General features: G+C 39.7%; 2 protein-coding genes across 3 annotated transcripts; both read left to right on the forward strand.

Annotated features, from left to right (window-relative positions):
• The first annotated feature begins 2,705 nt into the window (after window positions 1-2,705).
• LOC119723347 (protein phosphatase 1L-like) lies at window positions 2,706-10,938 on the forward strand. Its single transcript, XM_038193928.1, has 3 exons — window positions 2,706-3,287; window positions 4,369-4,537; window positions 9,331-10,938. The coding sequence occupies exons 1-3, from the start codon at window positions 2,886-2,888 to the stop codon at window positions 9,867-9,869; spliced, it is 1,110 nt and encodes a 369-aa protein (XP_038049856.1). The 5' UTR covers window positions 2,706-2,885; the 3' UTR covers window positions 9,870-10,938.
• A 3,719-nt stretch (window positions 10,939-14,657) lies between these two features.
• On the forward strand, window positions 14,658-17,608 carry LOC119723350 (zinc finger protein 623-like). Of its 2 annotated transcripts, none has more exons than XM_038193940.1 (2): window positions 14,658-14,736; window positions 16,049-17,608. In XM_038193940.1, exon 2 carries the CDS (start codon window positions 16,111-16,113, stop codon window positions 17,041-17,043), a length of 933 nt encoding a protein of 310 aa, XP_038049868.1. In that variant the 5' UTR covers window positions 14,658-14,736; window positions 16,049-16,110; the 3' UTR covers window positions 17,044-17,608. The 2 variants fall into 2 exon arrangements, with proteins under 2 accessions (XP_038049868.1, XP_038049867.1); XM_038193939.1 differs by lacking the exon at window positions 14,658-14,736 and adding an exon at window positions 14,737-14,841.
• Window positions 17,609-18,212: the final 604 nt, after the last annotated feature.

Consider the following 18,212-nt stretch of genomic DNA (forward strand, 5'->3'; position numbering starts at 1 on the left):
AAGAGCCCGTGCAATGTTCTCCCAAAGTAAGGCTTCGGTAGTGGACCATGCCATACTACATCCCCACCCTTCGAACGAATGATAAGCCCCGCTCCGATCCACCCAATGCTTTTTGTGCAAGTAGATATACTGTAGGAATCTGTTTTGTTGTGCCATCCTGAGCGGACAAAACAAAAACAAATCAACATACTGTCTAATTCTCGTTATGAATAAACTGCATACTGCCACCCCTTTTCCCAATCATTACCGCACATTATGTAAAAAGCAAAAGTCGCCACGCTACGTATAGCCGATTATGTTGGGTATAGGCATAGGTATAGACCTATAAATTTGGTAAAGAAGTTTGGATTGTAATTAGAAATCTCCAAGTGGAGTTAATCATTCATAATTAGCTCATTATGTTAATACCCGCAAATATAGCCATCTTCGACATTAAACATTATTTTTTTTACCAACCCAGACTCTTCCTATCCGTGACGATAAGCGCCCAAGGGCAACAAAAAATTGTCATCCGCCACTCGGGATAGTTTACTCGGGAAAGGTTAATGATTGGGGGCACGCCCCCCCCCCCCCCCCCGCTAGCTCGAGGCCTGTGACCCCTTCTTTATTCTCAGAAATCTGATTCCCAGACAAGTGTGAATGTTATGATGCTGATGAAAGACATATCAATCATGGATGTCCGGGTTCTTAACCGATGACGGCGCAACATCAGATGTTGACAGAGTTGGGATAGCTAGCCGTAAGCGGGCAGCATTTCAGCAGAAAACCGGGGTTCCGCCTCAGCGGGGGGGGGGGGGGGGGGGGGGGTCATACGTTGTGATGCCCTATCGGAAGACATGTCAATCATATGGATGTCCGGGTTCTCTGCTCAGTGTCGGCGCGGCTTTGGATGTTGCCGGAGACGGAGATGGGATTCAGAAAACCTGGGCAAAGTCCATTTTTGTTTAATCTAGATGCTCTGTGGTGCGATCTGAGGCAATTTCTGACCACTTTAACCATTTTTTTAACAGACAAGATGATGGTGTACGCAGTGCCTGCCTTTATTGCGACGTCACTTTAAAAAAATGGGTTCGTTTTTGAGGGGGGGGGGGATATGGCCCCCGGCGTTGCCCTCCCCCCCCCCCCCCCCCGGATCCGCCCTTGATGTCTGCGTTGCACTTTCAGTCTTGTTTGCGTTGCTGGCCCTCTGCATTTCTTATATCGAAAGGCTATGGAAACCAGGTTGGAACACAGTTGGTGCGGTCCCAAATGAAGTTGGAACCTATGTGTTCTACTTGCAGAGGTGGCAGCAAGTCATTTTTTGCAAGTCCAAGTCAAGTCACAAGTCATTGTTTGCAAGTCCAAGTCAAGTCACAAGTCATTAGGCCCAGTCACAAGTCAAAGCACAAGTCATTTGGTCTAAACACAAGTCAAGTCACAAGTATCTTTGTCCAGGAACACGTCAAGTTGCACATTATTTTGTCCAGCTGTAATAAGCTAAAAGAACCTGGCGTCAACTTACGAGTTATTTTGAACATGCCTCCTTAATTCCCCTTTTTCAGTATGTTGCTAATACTATTCTTGTAGTTTATCACATATCTATCGGATATTAGCCCTTTGTATACTTTAATAAATTTACTTAACACTGTAGAAATAAATGTTGAGATGACATGAAAAAAAGACTTCACTCACTCGATTACATGTAGTATACTAACACTTTATTGTTCAATTTTCATGTATACTAAACGCCTACCAATGGGTTAGGCTATCCGGTATTTTACATGCAATTGACAAAGAGCTGCTTTCTTTTCATGAAAGGTTCCTTTCAAAGTTTGTTCAACCATTACATTAAGCAAGAGACTTGGTCATTGAAAACTGTGTAGTTTGCTGTGACAGTCTTATTGAAAACTTTTGAAACTAGTGGGAACTATTCATTTTACTGGATTTAGCGTCTGACTTGGGTTGGTAACAAGTCATTTTTTTGCAATCCCAAGTCAAGTCACAAGTCATAAGTACTTATACATTTCGTAAACATTTAAATTAAAAAGTGCAAAAATATATGACATCCCTAAAATCGCAATTTCTGTATAGCATCCAGTGCTGAAAGGTAGAAAGGGAAATGGGTAATTCCATAAATCAGGGGTCCAAACTTGTGACATTTTGGTTTCTCTGTTAAACCGTGAACCATTCAGGTTTTTTGCACCTATAACAGCTTAATGAAACATTTTGAAGATTTGAACAGTATATTATATATGAACAGTATAGTGTACTGTACAATCTACAAACTGTTTCATGAAGTTATAACATTATTACGTGCAAAAACACTGAGTGGTTCACGGTGTAACAGAGAAACCAAAATGTCACAAGTTTGGACCCCTGATTTATGGAATTACCCAAATACCGGTCACCCGACCTCCGTAAAATTAAAAAAACCTCTGGTATTCCATGCAACTTGTCCACTTTTTGTATCACAGGCTTCGATTGCTTGGTCCTGAAGAGTTCTTTAAAAAACCTGTTATTTTTATATTTGGTTGGCTGGTTGACGTGTGTAATAACTATTGATTGGTCGCAGTTTCAAGTCATGCGAAGGATTAAAAAAAATTATAAAATGGGGGGGGGGGGCGGGGCTGGGAATTATTATTTTCGTCCCGCGTGTGACAGCGCCACCACTCGTTAATAATTGACATACAGTTGTACGAAGTCCTGACGTTTTCATGCATTAATATTCATTTAAAAACAGAGAACCAGACTTATTACAACACGTATACAAATTCGTGCACGAGCAAAACAAACATCGCAAGACGGCTCGCGAAAACTGCAAAAGAGGACATGAAATCGCTAGAAAAACGGCCAATTTTACGGCCAGATTTCTCCAGAGGGAGAATTGAACTTGCCCATCCTCTACGATGACTCTCTTGGCGGTGGTTAGCCGGCTCATCCGCAACACAGTCTTCAAGTATGAGACCGTTGCCTTTGTGATCGCGTTGCTGTTCCTGTACAGTTTTGTCTTTCACCGCGATTCACTACGGAGCGTGTTCAACAGGGCGCGGGTCAGCGTGCAGAACAGCCGGCTAAACGCTCTGCCGAACGGTCGGGTCTCAGGCCAAGTTGCCGCTGCGGGCTCGCTGTCGTCGGACCGGAATGGCAAGAACAGCGGGCCTAAACAGTGGGAGTTGAGGAAGGACAATGTGGCGGTGTATTCAATTCAGGGCAGGAGGCCGAGAATGGAGGATCGGTATGATTTTGTACACGACAAAAATCATTCAGGAGTTGCGATGTATGGAATATTTGACGGCCATGGAGGAGCGGTACGTATGCCACGAGGTTTCACTTTTCTGTGTACTCTGGGGTACCTTTCTGTTACTTCTTGATTTAGAAGCAGAGAGAAGCCTTCTAATTCTAGAAGTACCTTTTTGTGTCTTTTTAATTTATGTATATGTGTATTTGGGAGTTGTGTGAGAAGCTTAAACAATACAGTTAGGCCTCTTTAGTTTTAACATCTGAACATCAGTGTGGGAGCATTAATTCATACTTTTTAATGGCTGTCCTATATATTTTGTATCAAGTTTGCTTGAAGATACATTTGTTATCCCACTTGTGCTCTTGAATGCACAGAAAATGTAGTGTGTCAGTGTCCCATTATGCCACCCGGACACAGATGCAGTACATCCAATTCGGCCCCTCTCTTACCTGCTAATTCCTACATGCATAAGCCGCAGGCCATACCCGCTAGACTTTACGTCTACCACAGCGCCCTCTGGGCCAATACACAATACCCATGCATGGGCGTCACGAGGGGGGGGCAAGGGGGGCACTTGCCCCCCCCCCCCTGGAAAAGCAAAAAAAAAAAAGAAAAAAAAAAGGAAGAAAAAAAAAAGAAAAGAAAAGAAAAAGAGGCGCGAAGACAAAGTGGTGTAAATGTAATGAGTAGGGGGGGGGGGGGGGGAAATGACCCTGCCCCCCTCTAAAACTGATAAATCGAGAATGTGTTGAGAAATACAAGCATTTTTTGGCAAAAAAATGTTTTGCCCCCCTCTAGAAAAAATCCTGGCGACGCCTATGTACCCATGATGCCAAGCGGCATATCATCCTCTTTTCTAAGTTCTAGCGCCAATCAGGTGTAATCGTATTCTATTCAAGCTCTCTCAATATACGATTTTCGTTAGTTCTAGAAGTGTTTATTGTCTTTTTAAACTTACTGTTGATTTACTTTTGAGTTCTTGTTAGTTCGTTATAGCGTTCCTCAGATTTTTTGTCAGTGTTCCACTGGCACTCATGGGTCAACTACATGTAGTAGAATTTGTATGGATGAAAGGAAAGAATGTGATTTTTTTTATACTTAAAGAAGCCAGTAATTCAGTGTTAATTTCAATTTCTGATTTGTAACAGTTTGCAGCAGATTTCACAGAGAAGCTTCTTTCGCAGTCTGTGATGGCGCGAGTCTTACAGGCGCTACTCAAGGAGGGTAAAGCCAATCATTCCCAGATCCTCATTGAAGAAATCCTCTCCTTGGATGAGAAGTTCCTCACTGTCGCACGCTCCAATAATGATGTTGCAGGTATGTATCTTTGTACTTTGTACTACTTCCATCAATAAATGCCAAGTAAAACAATAAACCAGATTCTCATCCCCGCCTGTTTCCTTTAATTAAAAAACAATAATCATACATTTGCAATGTATTTTGTTATTTTATTTGTTGCCAGCAAAATTGTACTTTTGTAGCTATGTATTTAGGTTCAAATCTGGTACAAAAAGTAACGTCTCCTGTGGACATGCATTTGTAAAAGAGTTGAGTAAATGGAAGGATCCACCCACCATCTTGGGAAAGGGAATAAAAGGGCTTCCATTCTAAAAGCACGGTCAACGGGTCAAGAATCTTCTTTCTTTTTTTACTTGGCCTAAAAGTGGTTTTCATTAAAATTAATTAATTTGACTGCTGCACACTACATGTACTAACTGACTGGATAAGTGGTTTTCACTGTTAAATTTAAATTTAATTTTAATTTTAGAGTGTGTGTTTTCTTTTCAAACTTCAAAAATTCTTTCTGGGGGCTCCGCACAAAAATCAAGGGGGGGGGGGTGTGGCGGTGGGGAATCATCCTGTCCCCCCTCCCCCCCCCCCCCCCCCCCCCAGTCAGGAGAGGACCATACAAAAAAAGTCCTAAAACTTACATGTGATTGCCCAAAATGACATCTCAGCAACAGCGCCCTCGGTTGTCAGGAAAAGCGTGGAACATTCCAAATGGCTAGAAGAGTGTACTTTCCAAAATGTTCACCAAAAAGGGATGTCGCATAGTTTTCATACATCTCATAGGAATGAATATTGGGACAAAATGTGAACCAGGGAAAAATTATTGACATGCACCTTTAAATCTTAGAAGGAAAGACCCTTTAAAAAATTTGTTTTGTTGCATTTGGAAATTGAACTTTTAGTGACAGTCTAGAGCTTATGAAAATGTCAACAACCCTCCCCACACAGACCCTTCTGTCATCACAACGATGCCTGCATAGCTTCTGTGTACATGTATCATATTGTACATTACATAGGCCCTACACATTCAGGGTGCTCCGAGACAAAATCCATCACCGTCACCTCATTACGCACACCTGGGCATGCTGCTCATTGCACCAACTAATTCAATAAAACGGCTGCCATGCCCCCGTGAAAATTGAGACGATGTACATTACATGATCCGCCTACGAGTTTTGATGTTTTGACTCTGGATTTGCCTTAAAGTGATTGGCTTGGAGTATACTATGTACAAAATTAGGCTATGCAATTTCACTCTCATTGCATTTGCTTTAAAGGCAACGTACATGAGTTGGTTGGGCAGAGGTTCATATCAAGTCAATTTATTTGTGTCAAATTCAAATGGCTGCATTAAATAAGCCTTCCAGTCAGGCCTGGATTATTTGTTCAAGACGGCAATACTTTGGCCTATACACTGGCAGATTCAGGATTGTTCAAGGGGAAGGAGAAAGGGGGTGGGGGTGGGTTGGGGGGAAAAGGCCTCAAGCAGTGAATCCAGATTTGCAATTCAGAATTGCAATATTGAGTTATGACATTATTCAGGGAACTCAAACGGAAATTGGGATTAATGTCCTGTATCTATAGCTTATATTGGGAAGGAGGGGTGGCTCCAACCATTTTTTCTTGGATCAACACTTGTATACAAATAAATATGAAAATAAAAACAAACATTTTGAGCCATGCATTAGGCCTATCATGCACACATGTACGTGTAAAAAATACCTACAGGCTAGGAGGAGTATTATATATGGTAATATTCATACTTGTAAAAATATTCCCTAAAAATATGCACGGAAGTGCTTAAACTGGGACATTCGGGACAGATTTGAGTGGTGTTCTGAGAATTAGAATCCATCATCTTCAGATTATGTGGTTGTCAATTCACCGTTCGCAATTTGCAAACTGTCGGGAGGGAGATATCATCAAATAGAGAGGGTGACGCACGTAGATTGGAAGCCTGTGGGAGCAGAAATGAGACATGATTGGTGACTTAAATTAATTCAAATAGGTAAATTGACCAGATAATTCACGACATATGCTGCCTGAATTGGATGAAATCAAAGAGGGAACACTGACAAATATTAAACCCAATTTTTTTACATAGGTACATTGTATCTTTTATTTAATTTTTGTTTGTTCATACTTACTCGTACATGTATGGGTCATTCTATATTTTTGGGGTTCACATTTTTCCCTGTCCCTGTTGCATCTGACATCTGTGATTTATATAATGTTGATGCACAACTTAAATGCAGTCATCCTCCACGAGTGATTATGAATTGTAAACTACCCACCTAACAAATAAAAAATCATTTGAAGTCATTCTCAATGATACTTACATTTTGTAAATGACAATGTACCAAGGTAACAGGGACAGAAATAATGTCACACTTTGGACCCTTCATTGATAGGATGACCCATTTTGAATGCCTGATGGGTCTGCCATGTGTTATCAGCATTTGACAAGTACGGTATATTACCAATTTTGTAAATTTGCCATGTACAAAATGTACGAGAAAACAATCATTCTAAACGTTAAAATACAGATGATGAGGCAAAAAAAAGGAAGAAATTCTGCTTCCGATTACATGGTATTTGAAAATAGGGTAGGTACCGGAAGGTGGGGACATTTTTTTTTTGGGGGGGGGGGCAATTTTTTTGTGTATGATCATATGGAGATGTTTGCATGTACTCAAGGGTAAAAGGTTTTAGGGTTTTTCCCTCATTCCCCCCCCCCCCAAAAAAAAATTAGGGTAGGGGCTGTCAAAATAGGGTATGTAGGGTAAGGCCCCCCCCCAAAAAAATTATGTAGTAAACTGCTTCCGATTACATGGCATTTGAAAATAGGGTAGGTTGGTAGGGAATTTTTTTTTTTGGGGGGGGGGGGGGCATTTTTTGTGTTTACCATCATATGGAGGAGTCTGCGTGTAGTCAAGGGTAAAAGGTTGTAATTGATGGTTTTCTCCCCCCAAAAAAATTAGGGTAGGGGCTGTCAAAATAGGGTAGAGGTAGGGTAACCGGAAGCAGAACTATTATTTTTTTTTGGCCTGAAATGTTATTGAATTTTTGGTCAAAAGCGAATACTATGTGAATAAAATAATTCTCATTTTTATATTCCACACATTTTCACACACACATGTACATGTGTACCGGTACATACCAGTATATTTTCTTCAGAAAAAACAGGTCCGGAATTGGAAAATTTATTAATTGGACTGTCCACAGCTGCAATATTTATTGATTTGGGTAACTTTCACGAACCATACAATAAAATAAATGTAGCTTCTGAATGCTTAACCTGACTGGTGCAGATTGTACAGTGTAGTTTAATTAACATGAACTATCATTCCAATGAAAACATGAGTGTTGCATAAAAACAGTTATATTTGGGGGTTCCCATTGGCACAGACAGCCAGATATCCACCGTCTCATTAAGGACGGACTTTTAATGAATTATATTGATTGCGACCATTACCCTCAATGCCAGATCTGACAACATGTCACTACGGTACACGCCACTTAGCCGGTAAACATTGCCCACGGTTACCCTAGTCAAAACAAACGCGCATGTAATTAGTTGGTCCAATGTGCGTCATGTGAATTGAATGCTAGCCCCAATTACTAGACTATTTGTCAGTTGATTGTACAATATGTATTTTCAAATAATTTAGTATTTGATTATTCCATTTCCAACTTGGACTTGATCAAATATTTGATTTCCAAATGCACTGATCAGGTTAAACCAGTCTAAACTGACTGCCAATTGATCGAGATTTGCCTGCACCTGCGCTCATCAAATACAAGTATTGACAAAGACTTTATTTGAGTAAGGCCCCCCCCCCCCAAAGTTCTGCTTCCGGTTACCCTACCTACCCTATTTTTACAGTCCCTACCCTAATTTTGTTTTGGAAAAAAATGAGGGGAAAAAACAAGAAAATCATCAAATACTACCTTTTACCCTTGACTACATGCAGACATCTTCATATACCGGTATGATCGTACACAAAAACAATTGCCCCCCCCCCAAAAAAAATCCCTAATTACGTACTCAATTTTCAAATGCCATGTAATCAGAAGCAGATTTATTATTATTTTTTGGGCCTTATTTAAATAATGTAAAGATCAGGCAGCACTTTGGCTGATGTTTGATCAATTTTAGAAAAGGAATTTATATTCCAGATGGAAGCTCTCCAATTATGCGCAGTGTTGCTTTCAATGAACGTGTGGCATTTGCCAAACAATAAATCATCATCAATAAAGACATTTTGTTTTCAACTCCTCAAGACCACCCACATTTGTTTGAATATTTGAACTCCAAATCTCTCCAAAACTCCAAAACCCTTTCCGCCACCCAGGCCCTGACTTTCCTAAGAACTTGTATATTTTATGAAAGTTATCTTTGAGTAAATCTAATGCATCCTGCTGTGGGAAATGCCTGTTTGTTTGTTTCCAAGGAGAATTTATTCTAGACCTGATTGCTTGCACATCTGTAGCACTTACTGTACATGGACATTGTTGGCTATGTTCTGGTCAATTATATTCCATATGACGGAGGACGAAAATGCCTTAATTAGCCCCAGAAGGTTTCTTACATAACCCATTGTTAACAATTAAAATCCAAAAAGCAAAACAGCAGTGGTGATACGTATATACATGTAAAGTGTTCATTGTTGTGTGGTTGTGCAAGTTAAGCACTTTGATTATTGCAATAAATCATATTGGTAATTGGCATGATTGTGTACATGTACGCTGTATACATGTATGCATGTACATGTAAATTAGTGTAAAAAGTCAGCTGTTTGTTGTTGTTTACATTGCAGGCACTACTGCCCTGGTGGCGCTCTTGTCCGGAAACGAGCTCACCGTAGCCAATGTGGGAGACTCTCGCGGCGTCATGTGTGACCACGAGGGAAGGACTGTGCCCCTCTCCTTTGACCACAAACCCCACCTCCCACAAGAGCGCAAGCGCATCAAGAAAGCTGGCGGCTTCATCACGTTCAATGGCGTCTGGCGCGTGGCGGGGATCCTCGCCACCTCCCGTGCCATCGGCGACTACCCTCTCAAAGATCGCAAGTTTGTCGTGGCGGACCCGGACATTCAGACATTTGACCTCTCGGAGTGCAAGCCGCAGTTTCTCATCTTGGCCAGCGATGGATTGTGGGATGCATTCAGCAACGAGGAGGCCGTCATGTACGTGAAGGAGAGATTAGATGAACCCCACTTCGGAGCAAAGAGTATCGTGCTTCAGGCGTACTACCGGGGATCCCTAGATAACATTACCGTAATGGTGTTGAACTTTAAAGCAGGCGCGGCCGCTGGAAATGCAAATGAGAAACAGAAAGACGAGGGAGAGATTTGATACACCTTCACCACCAGGGATACTTTGCCAAGGTTAAACAAGCAGAACACAGCAGGCAGGCCATCGTCCCAATTGCCAGATGTAAAAATGTCTCGCGGTGTGCCAACTCTTGGCTGGGGAATCAATTAAGTTCATGTCTTCAATACCTAGGAGAAGTATACGATACCCAAAGAATTTATCGGTTTATGGACTTGCCATTCAGAGCTACTCCTTATGTTCAATTTGATGTGTTTGAGATCACTATACAATTTTCAATCATGAATTACATGCAGGTGTGAGTGATTGCAAGTTGTACAACCCTGGGCAAATGCCACTGAGCGCACCAATATGCTGATTGCTGGAATCAGATAGTGTTGCCCCCTCCCCCAACAAGTGTTGCTCCCCTGCCCACAAAAAAATCATCGGCTAACATATTGTGCATTGTGGTGTAAGGCATGTGTCTCGCATCTCAGCTAATTGATGCAGAGCCCAAAATGTGCTTGACTTTTTTTGTAAGTTAGAAGCTACATATTGAAAAACTGTTTCAAATCATTTCACTATATTATATATATTGCAATTTTTTTTTACACTCACTTACTTCCTAAAAAAACCCACAACACAGTACATAAGCCTTGAGGCCTACATGAGTAAAGCTGGACCCAGAGTGCACAGAATTGTATTTAATTGATTCAGATTGGCTTTTCACTGGAGGTCTTTTCATGCATGTGGTCTGCATAATGGGCCGGATTTAGCCTATTCATTGGCATTACGGGGTCATTCTATTTAAAACGTTTTTGGGCCAATGTGAGGCTTAGGCAAGTCTAATTCACAAGTGACAGTCAGTCAGTCAGTCAGTCAGGTACAGAGAGAGTATAGGCCGGGCCCCTCTGGAACCAGCCAAAAAATAACAAACAACTCAACTGTGAAAAATCTCATTTTAAAGATGTCATCCTGTAACTTTCAGGCTTCCAGTTAGGCCAAAAAAAGAGAGAAGAAATAGTTCTGCTTCCGGTTTCCCTATCTACATGTACCCTATTTTGACAGCCCCTACCCTAATTTCTTTTGGAAAAATGAGGAAAAAACACCCAAAACCATCAATTACTACCTTTTACCCTTGACTACATGCAGACACCTTCATATAATTGTACACAAAAAATTGCCCCCCCCCCAAAAAAAAAATTTCCCTACCTACCTGCCCTATTTTAAATGCCATGTAATCGGAAGCAGAACTTCTTCTTTTTTTTTTTTTGGCCTTACTACCCGGTACCATTTGACTGATAAATCCTGATATTAAAAGTCACAAAAGAAATCCATAGAGTTTAAAGCTCAAAGTTCATGAATTGCTAAATCCGCAGTTCCGTCATTTCAAGAACAGATTAGCCTGTGGAATACATACGTCATTGTACCATTGCAAGTGAACAGGATGTTTATTTTAAGTAATTTTTTTCCTTTGAAAAAAGGTATAATGTGCAATATATATGTGCTACGTGTATTAAATTCTTAAAGTTTGTTGCAGAGGGTTAAATGTACAATGTAAGTTCAAATTAGAGTATAGGCCTACGTGTGCAAAAGCATGTAGATTGTTTGCTAGAAAATAAATAAATTAACTTGTCCACATTCATTGCCATTACAGTTTAAAGAGTTTGACAATTGATTCCTTATTCCAAATATCAACTGCGTTTAAATGTTTGGAATAAACAGTTTGTTCATATAACTTTAAAAAAAAATATTTATCATTTTGCCAGCAGAGAAAGTGAGCATTATATTAGTAGTATTTTCTTTTTTAGTATAACTGTACATTTCATAAACTTGAAAGACTGCATCCATAACTTGAATGTTGGGATTTTAATATTTTTTTTTTATTATTGAAATGAAGTTTTGCTAAATGGGGTATTCACTCATATTAAGTAAAAGGATGAAAAAGTATTCTTATACTGTAAACAAAAAAGAAAAGGAGTTAAAGTGTGAACAAAAATCTGAAATTGTGAACAAATTTATTTGACTAGACAGAAAAGCAAAGAAACATTCTTTACTTTTTTAAAATATAACTAAAACTGTTTTTCAAGTTCTACCTAAATTAAAATCCTGAATTCATGCATGGTTTTTACCCCCGTAGCTAAGGAAACAACTTTGACATGGTCAGCCAAATCTGAAGTATTCATGTTTGTCAAAAACTGTAAAATATGTAACACAGAAAATTTTATTTTGTTAATACGTGTGTTGGAGGACCCATGTAATGGATTAAAAAAAAGAAATGCAATCCTTGAAATGTACCTTTGTTTTCCAGTTGACTGGGGACCATGGGGACCAGTCACAAGCAATATACATTGCATGACACTTTAGTTGGTAACCTATTTTTTGCTAAGCATATAGTATCTAGGCTTAGTCCAGGCTTGGGCTCCTAAAGTGTGTTGAACCCAGAGCTGCTGTCGGTCTCCGGAAAAGGTCAACTATAGGCATACCAGAGTTGCTGCGGTCACATGGTTCACTCTGTCTAATACCACGGAAGCCATTTTCATTTTGAATTAGTATTTTTGATGACAGAGCTGCTTTGGTATGGTAGCTATGGATTGTGAATTTGCGAGTGCCAAACCCAGAGTTCATTTGAAATGGATGTCAAAGAAGGTCAACATTATTGAAATTATTTGTAGTTTGTGTCATCCCCAGAACTAAGTATATGATCATTGGTGACAGATGAATGGCCAATGGCATTCTAAGATGGTCAAGGTTTGAAGGTTATTGTTTTGCAGAAAGTACTATCTACACAGAGTTTATGTTGCCATCATAAATTGGACATCTGCAAAATCCCTAACCCACCCCTCCCCCACCAAGTAGTAAAAATAATTGTTTTGTTACAAAAAAAATCCTTTTCTTTGTCTCTTTTGGAAGTAACCTTAAAGTCTTGTGCATTATATGTTTTTAATTTATTGGCTATATTTAAAGAAAGATATACCAGTACAGTAACTCTTGGAAATAACAGTAGTATTTTGGTTAAATTTTATCATTTACATACAGTGTGTTCTTAGCAGTTTTAATCGTAAAGAATTGTGCAGCTTTACAGCTTGCACTGTTTTAAAATTATTGGAATTTTAAAAAGCTGAGTACTGCCTTTTATGTACATAAAAAGAGAACACTGACAAGACAATCAAATCATTGGGTTAAACTATTTTTTTGGTTTTTGTTGTAAATTATGACATAAATTATCTCAAAATCTCTAAAAAGTGTTTTCTTTGACTCACCAGTTACTGTATTGCGGTGAGGTCACATACATGTAGTTTGTTATTGGTCAAAATGTCTTTATGAACATACATTTATGTATATGTGGATACAAAGTACATGTACAGTACTTTTTTAAAGTAAATTTGATGTTGAGAAATTGGTTTCAATCTATATGTGTTTGTGTTTATGTCTCCTACCACTACAAAAAAAGGAAGATGCTTAACTTATACGCAAAACTTGTACTTTACATAAAATGCATTTTGTCTTCTTTTTTTTTTTGGCTCTTTTTATCTAATTTTGGTGATCAGTTTTTAAAGAATGCACTTCAACTCATATATTTTTTTGATGGATGTCTTGATTTTGTCGTTCAAGGCCACAATTTCACCGAAGTTTACTTAGAAATAGTTGTTTAAAGGGAATATACAACATTTGCAAACATCGAAAAATAAAACTACCAAGTTTTTGCGAAATACCTTAATAGGATGTTGGTAAATGACAGTCTAAAGCATCCTGTAAAATTATGGCACCTGGTATACTGTCATTTTCAAGAAAAGTGGTATTTTTGTATCAATTTCCAACGCTGATCGGCCGATCAGCGTTGGAAACAACTGGCTTTTTTTTCAAATACTGGCCCCAATTGACCATCGCACTTGTTTACAATCGATTACAAACCTATGAACGGGTACGAGCCAGCTAGACTGGTTCCCTAACCTTACAATTCCCCAATGTATGTAAACTGCTCTGTTTCTTCTTATATGGAGTCAGGGAACCAGACTACAGGAAAATGATCGTTTTTCTTGGTTTTTATAGCATTTTCGAACCCAAAACCTCCAAAAAGTCAGTGTAACTATATTTGCTTTATATTTCCAACCCCCCAATTCCAACCATTTCTGAAAATTACAGCAAAAGCAAATGATGTATATTCCCTTTAATCTACGAAATAGAGGATAAATGGCCAAAGAAAATTTAAGTCTGTAAATGCCTAAAAGGAAAAAGGAAATAGAAGATTCATGCCGCAAGTTCTATTATGAATGTGATTTATAACATCTCAAGTTGTTTTGCAAATTTATCATATGTTGTTAATTAGGCCAATAATTACCTAGTCATTTAAAAAATATTCATCTACAAATTTATAAAGAGTGTAATATTGTACAGATTTTTACAAGAAATGCTGTACACATGTTTAGATTTTGGGAAGAGGGGAGTTTACATTTGCAATGAGAAATAAACCAATTGATCGAGTGCCAGAAATACATGTATGTTGTCTGTGTTCATATCATACACTGATTATTTTTATTAGATGCAGATGAAACAAAATGCTGTGTGTACTTAAAGTTGCAACCAATTAAAAGCTGCTCTCACAAAAAAGGGTTTTACATTACAGCCAGCTGCAGGGTTCTCATATTTGTGATATTTTATTGTTTCACTGATTAATTTGTTAATTAAAACGATTTGTCCCCCCCCCCCTGCGTTTAACTGTAAATCTAAATCATAATCATGTATAGTTATTTTAATAACAGAACCCGATAATCACATTTTGTTCGGCTATCCCCTCCTTTTTGTTATAAACCACGCCCATTAACGATGTGGCAGTCTGCAAGAATGTAAGTGCGCCCTCATCAGTCGTGTATGTGTAACAAAACAGAAAGTTGCCAACGGCGTCTAGCAGGTGAGAGTTTTACTTTTATTTTAGCAGATCTATATCTTTGAGCTTTCAGTTTCAGTTTTATTCATTAAGTTGAAGAATATACCTAAAGACCGTACGAGCATGAAGGTGAGCATTATTGACGGTTATTAAACAGTGATGGCTTGAATATGAGATAAAAAACGGCCATACTTAGAAAAGAATAAAGTATCCAGACGACACTTCTTTTGTAGCCTTTAGTCAAGTCTCACGCGCCCTATACCCGGACCATCCGGACACGTAACGCACCCCGGATGCTGGCACGTAAAAAGACTAGCACGAGCGGCGAAGCCGCGAGGGCCTTTACTATCGCGTGGAACTAATCACTTATTCATTTATTCACGTAATATAAATCAAGTAATATAAATCAAGCAATATAAACCAATCATCTAACGGTGGTTTGCGGTTACCAGCAACACTACCGTGGCGCGCGTGCTGTATGGCGCCAGACGACGGCTGATTTACGTTAGTAATTCTGCATTTTCATTGGTCAATTCACAACAGGTAATGCATTATGCATGTCTACCAAATCGGTAGACAATGTAAAGAAAAACATAAGCGTTCTCCACAAGATAGTAAAGGCCCTCGCGGCTTCGCCGCTCGTGCTAGTCTTTTTAGGTGTCAGCATCCGGGGTGCGTCACGTGTCCGGGTAAGCGCGTGGGACTTGACTAAAGGCTACTTCTTTTGCTGTGTACAACAAAGTCTTTGGAGAGTCGAGTGCATTTTCAAAGTATTTTCTAACAAAATTGGAAATCGTTCTCAGTCCCAGATTCAAGTCTTTTCAACATTTTTGCAATGACTGACCATTATTGAGATAAAAATATTGAAAAAGGTGGGGTCAGGATGCAACATTCTTTCCCACAGGTACCGTATGGTCGGACCACGGACACTGCACAATGCTGCCTTGCGGCGCTAGTGCCACTGCCAGTGCTCGTTACCGAACAATGATTTGGGAACTGCTTCTGTTTATGCCGCAATCTAGACTGGAGCAGGTCTCAACTTAAGCTGGGACTTCCCAACTTAAGTGCTAAAGACTAGTTGACACCGATGGTCTTGTTGAGCCCTAAATAACAGCTCTAACCACTACCAAGACTTTATAGTTTATGCCGCTCACTTCCGTGCTAAAATAGTTTTCAGAGCTAGGCCTACACTGTATTGCATGAGCTTAGAAGAAAGAAAACAAATATGTGTAGCTGACATTAAAGCTCCCTCTATTTTATTTTATTTTATTTGATAATACTAGTCAAATTTAAACTGTTACACATGTATTTTTTTGTTACTTTTATGTACATGTAGTGGCTCATGACTTGACTATTTGTGCCGGTGTGGATTGTCAAAGTTGAATTGTAATCCCAACTATGGATGGTCTTGTGATTGAAGAGGAATTTGTTGCAAGTGAGGAGGATGAAATCACACATCCAGTACCGTCTGCCGTCACCAAACTGCAGGGAGATGATGAAATGTCAGCGAAAAAATTCATTTGCGATGTGTGTGGGAAGGGCTTATCAACCAAGAGCAGCCTCAAAGTGCACAATCGTATCCACACTGGGGAACGTCCATTTGCTTGTACTTTTTGCAGTAAATCTTTCCAAACCTCCAATGGCCTGGCTGTGCATAAACGAATACACACCGGAGAACGGCCCTACCATTGCAGTCAGTGCCCCATGTCGTTTAAAATCAGTAATCAGTTAAAAAGGCACCGGGTGACTCACATACAGAGACCTCTGATCCGGTGCCAACGATGCGGTAAGGATGTCGATTTCAAGAAACCCAAAGACCAGAGGGCACAGGACTTATGCGAGGGTGGCAAACAGCACCAACGGCCTCCCAGAATTTCCCATGCGTGCGGCAAGTGCAGTAAAACGTTCAGCGGCGTGTCTGCCCTGACGAGACACTGGCAGCGCACCCACAGCAAAAAGTCTTTCCAGTGCGTCACGTGCGGCAGAGCCTACAACCAGAACAGCGCCCTCATGATTCATCAGCGGATACACACTGGGGAGCAGTTTGTCTGTGAGGTGTGCGGGAAGCGCTTCCAGCAGAACAGTCACCTGACTGTACACCGGCGGGCGCACTCAGGAGAGCTGCCATTCCAGTGTAAATACTGCCCTCGTGGGTTCAAGCAGAGTAGTCATCTCAAGGACCATCAACGTCTTCACACCGGTGAGCGACCGTTCGTCTGCCAGTGTGGCAAGTCTTTCAGGCAGAGTGGGCAGCATAGGGACCACCAGAGGTTCTACTGTAGTTTCAAAAAGATCCTTGAAGTTTCAGACTTGTCCCCGGTTGAAACTTGACGTCTTTTGTAGCAATATATTTATAATACCAAAGCAACTTGTCAATAATGTTTTTTTATTGTTTTTATTGTAGAGTACATTCAGAGCAAAGTTAATGCATAGGGCAATAGGTGACTTGACCCCAAAATGATTAATACATTGTGACCAGCATGGTTATTAGTATTAGCCCTAATTTTGGGGGTGGGTGGTTTTGCCCAAATTCTGATCACAAAAATGCGATAGTTGGATTGTTATATTGTATGCTAGTATAGACATTCATGTTTAGTACGCATGCAGTTTTTACCTGAACAAACTAACCATTTTGTAATTAAAATTACAGTCGAATCTCGTTAGTACAAACTCTGTTAATACAAAATTCTGGTTATAACAAACATAAAAACTTAGTCCCGACTGTGCATTTATGTGCACAATGAATGGGGCTGATGTTCCTCTTAATACAAAATTCTGATATAACAAACAATTTGGCTAGGTCCGAACGAGTTTGTATTAACGAGACTCAACTGTATTAATGTTTCATACTCCTGTGCCTGAATGAATACGTTTTCCATTTGAAAACAGATTTGCAGGTACCGTGTTTGACTTTTTGATTGAATTCCCTGTCCGTTTGTTATGTAACTGGTGTCAAAATTTCTGCAAGACACTAGTGTACAAACTTTCAAAGGCGTGTCGTGGAATAAAAATTTGTGATACCTGAAAAAAATGTGGTGGTGGTGGAGGGGGGGGGGGGAGGGGTTTAGGGACCTGGGGATTCTGCCCTTAATACTCTTTATTATCTGCCAATTTATTTATTAAATGTTCTTTAGTGTTGGTAAATGTACATGTATGTTTTCTTATCAGTTGCCACCCTCAGGAATATCAAATATTAATCAGGATGAATATATCACAGATCATGCAATTGCCTGCTGACGATGCAGTACATATCAGAGCCCAGATCATGCCTTCAAGACGTTTTACATTGTGTGCTTCCATAAGCTCTGCAGCATTCCAATAACAAACACAGTATTTCCTTATTTTAATTTTTAATTTAACTGTCTTTGTAAAAGATGTTTTGTAAATAGTGTCCGTTAATTGACTAAATGCCAATATTTATCTTCTAAGCCTCTTGTACACAGTATTAAACATACATGTATTTTTAAAAATGAAATATCAGTCCTTGAGCACTATCTTGA

Source organism: Patiria miniata, unplaced genomic scaffold (genome assembly GCF_015706575.1).
Source record: "Patiria miniata isolate m_02_andy unplaced genomic scaffold, ASM1570657v1 HiC_scaffold_17, whole genome shotgun sequence".
Lineage (NCBI taxonomy): Eukaryota > Metazoa > Echinodermata > Asteroidea > Valvatida > Asterinidae > Patiria > Patiria miniata.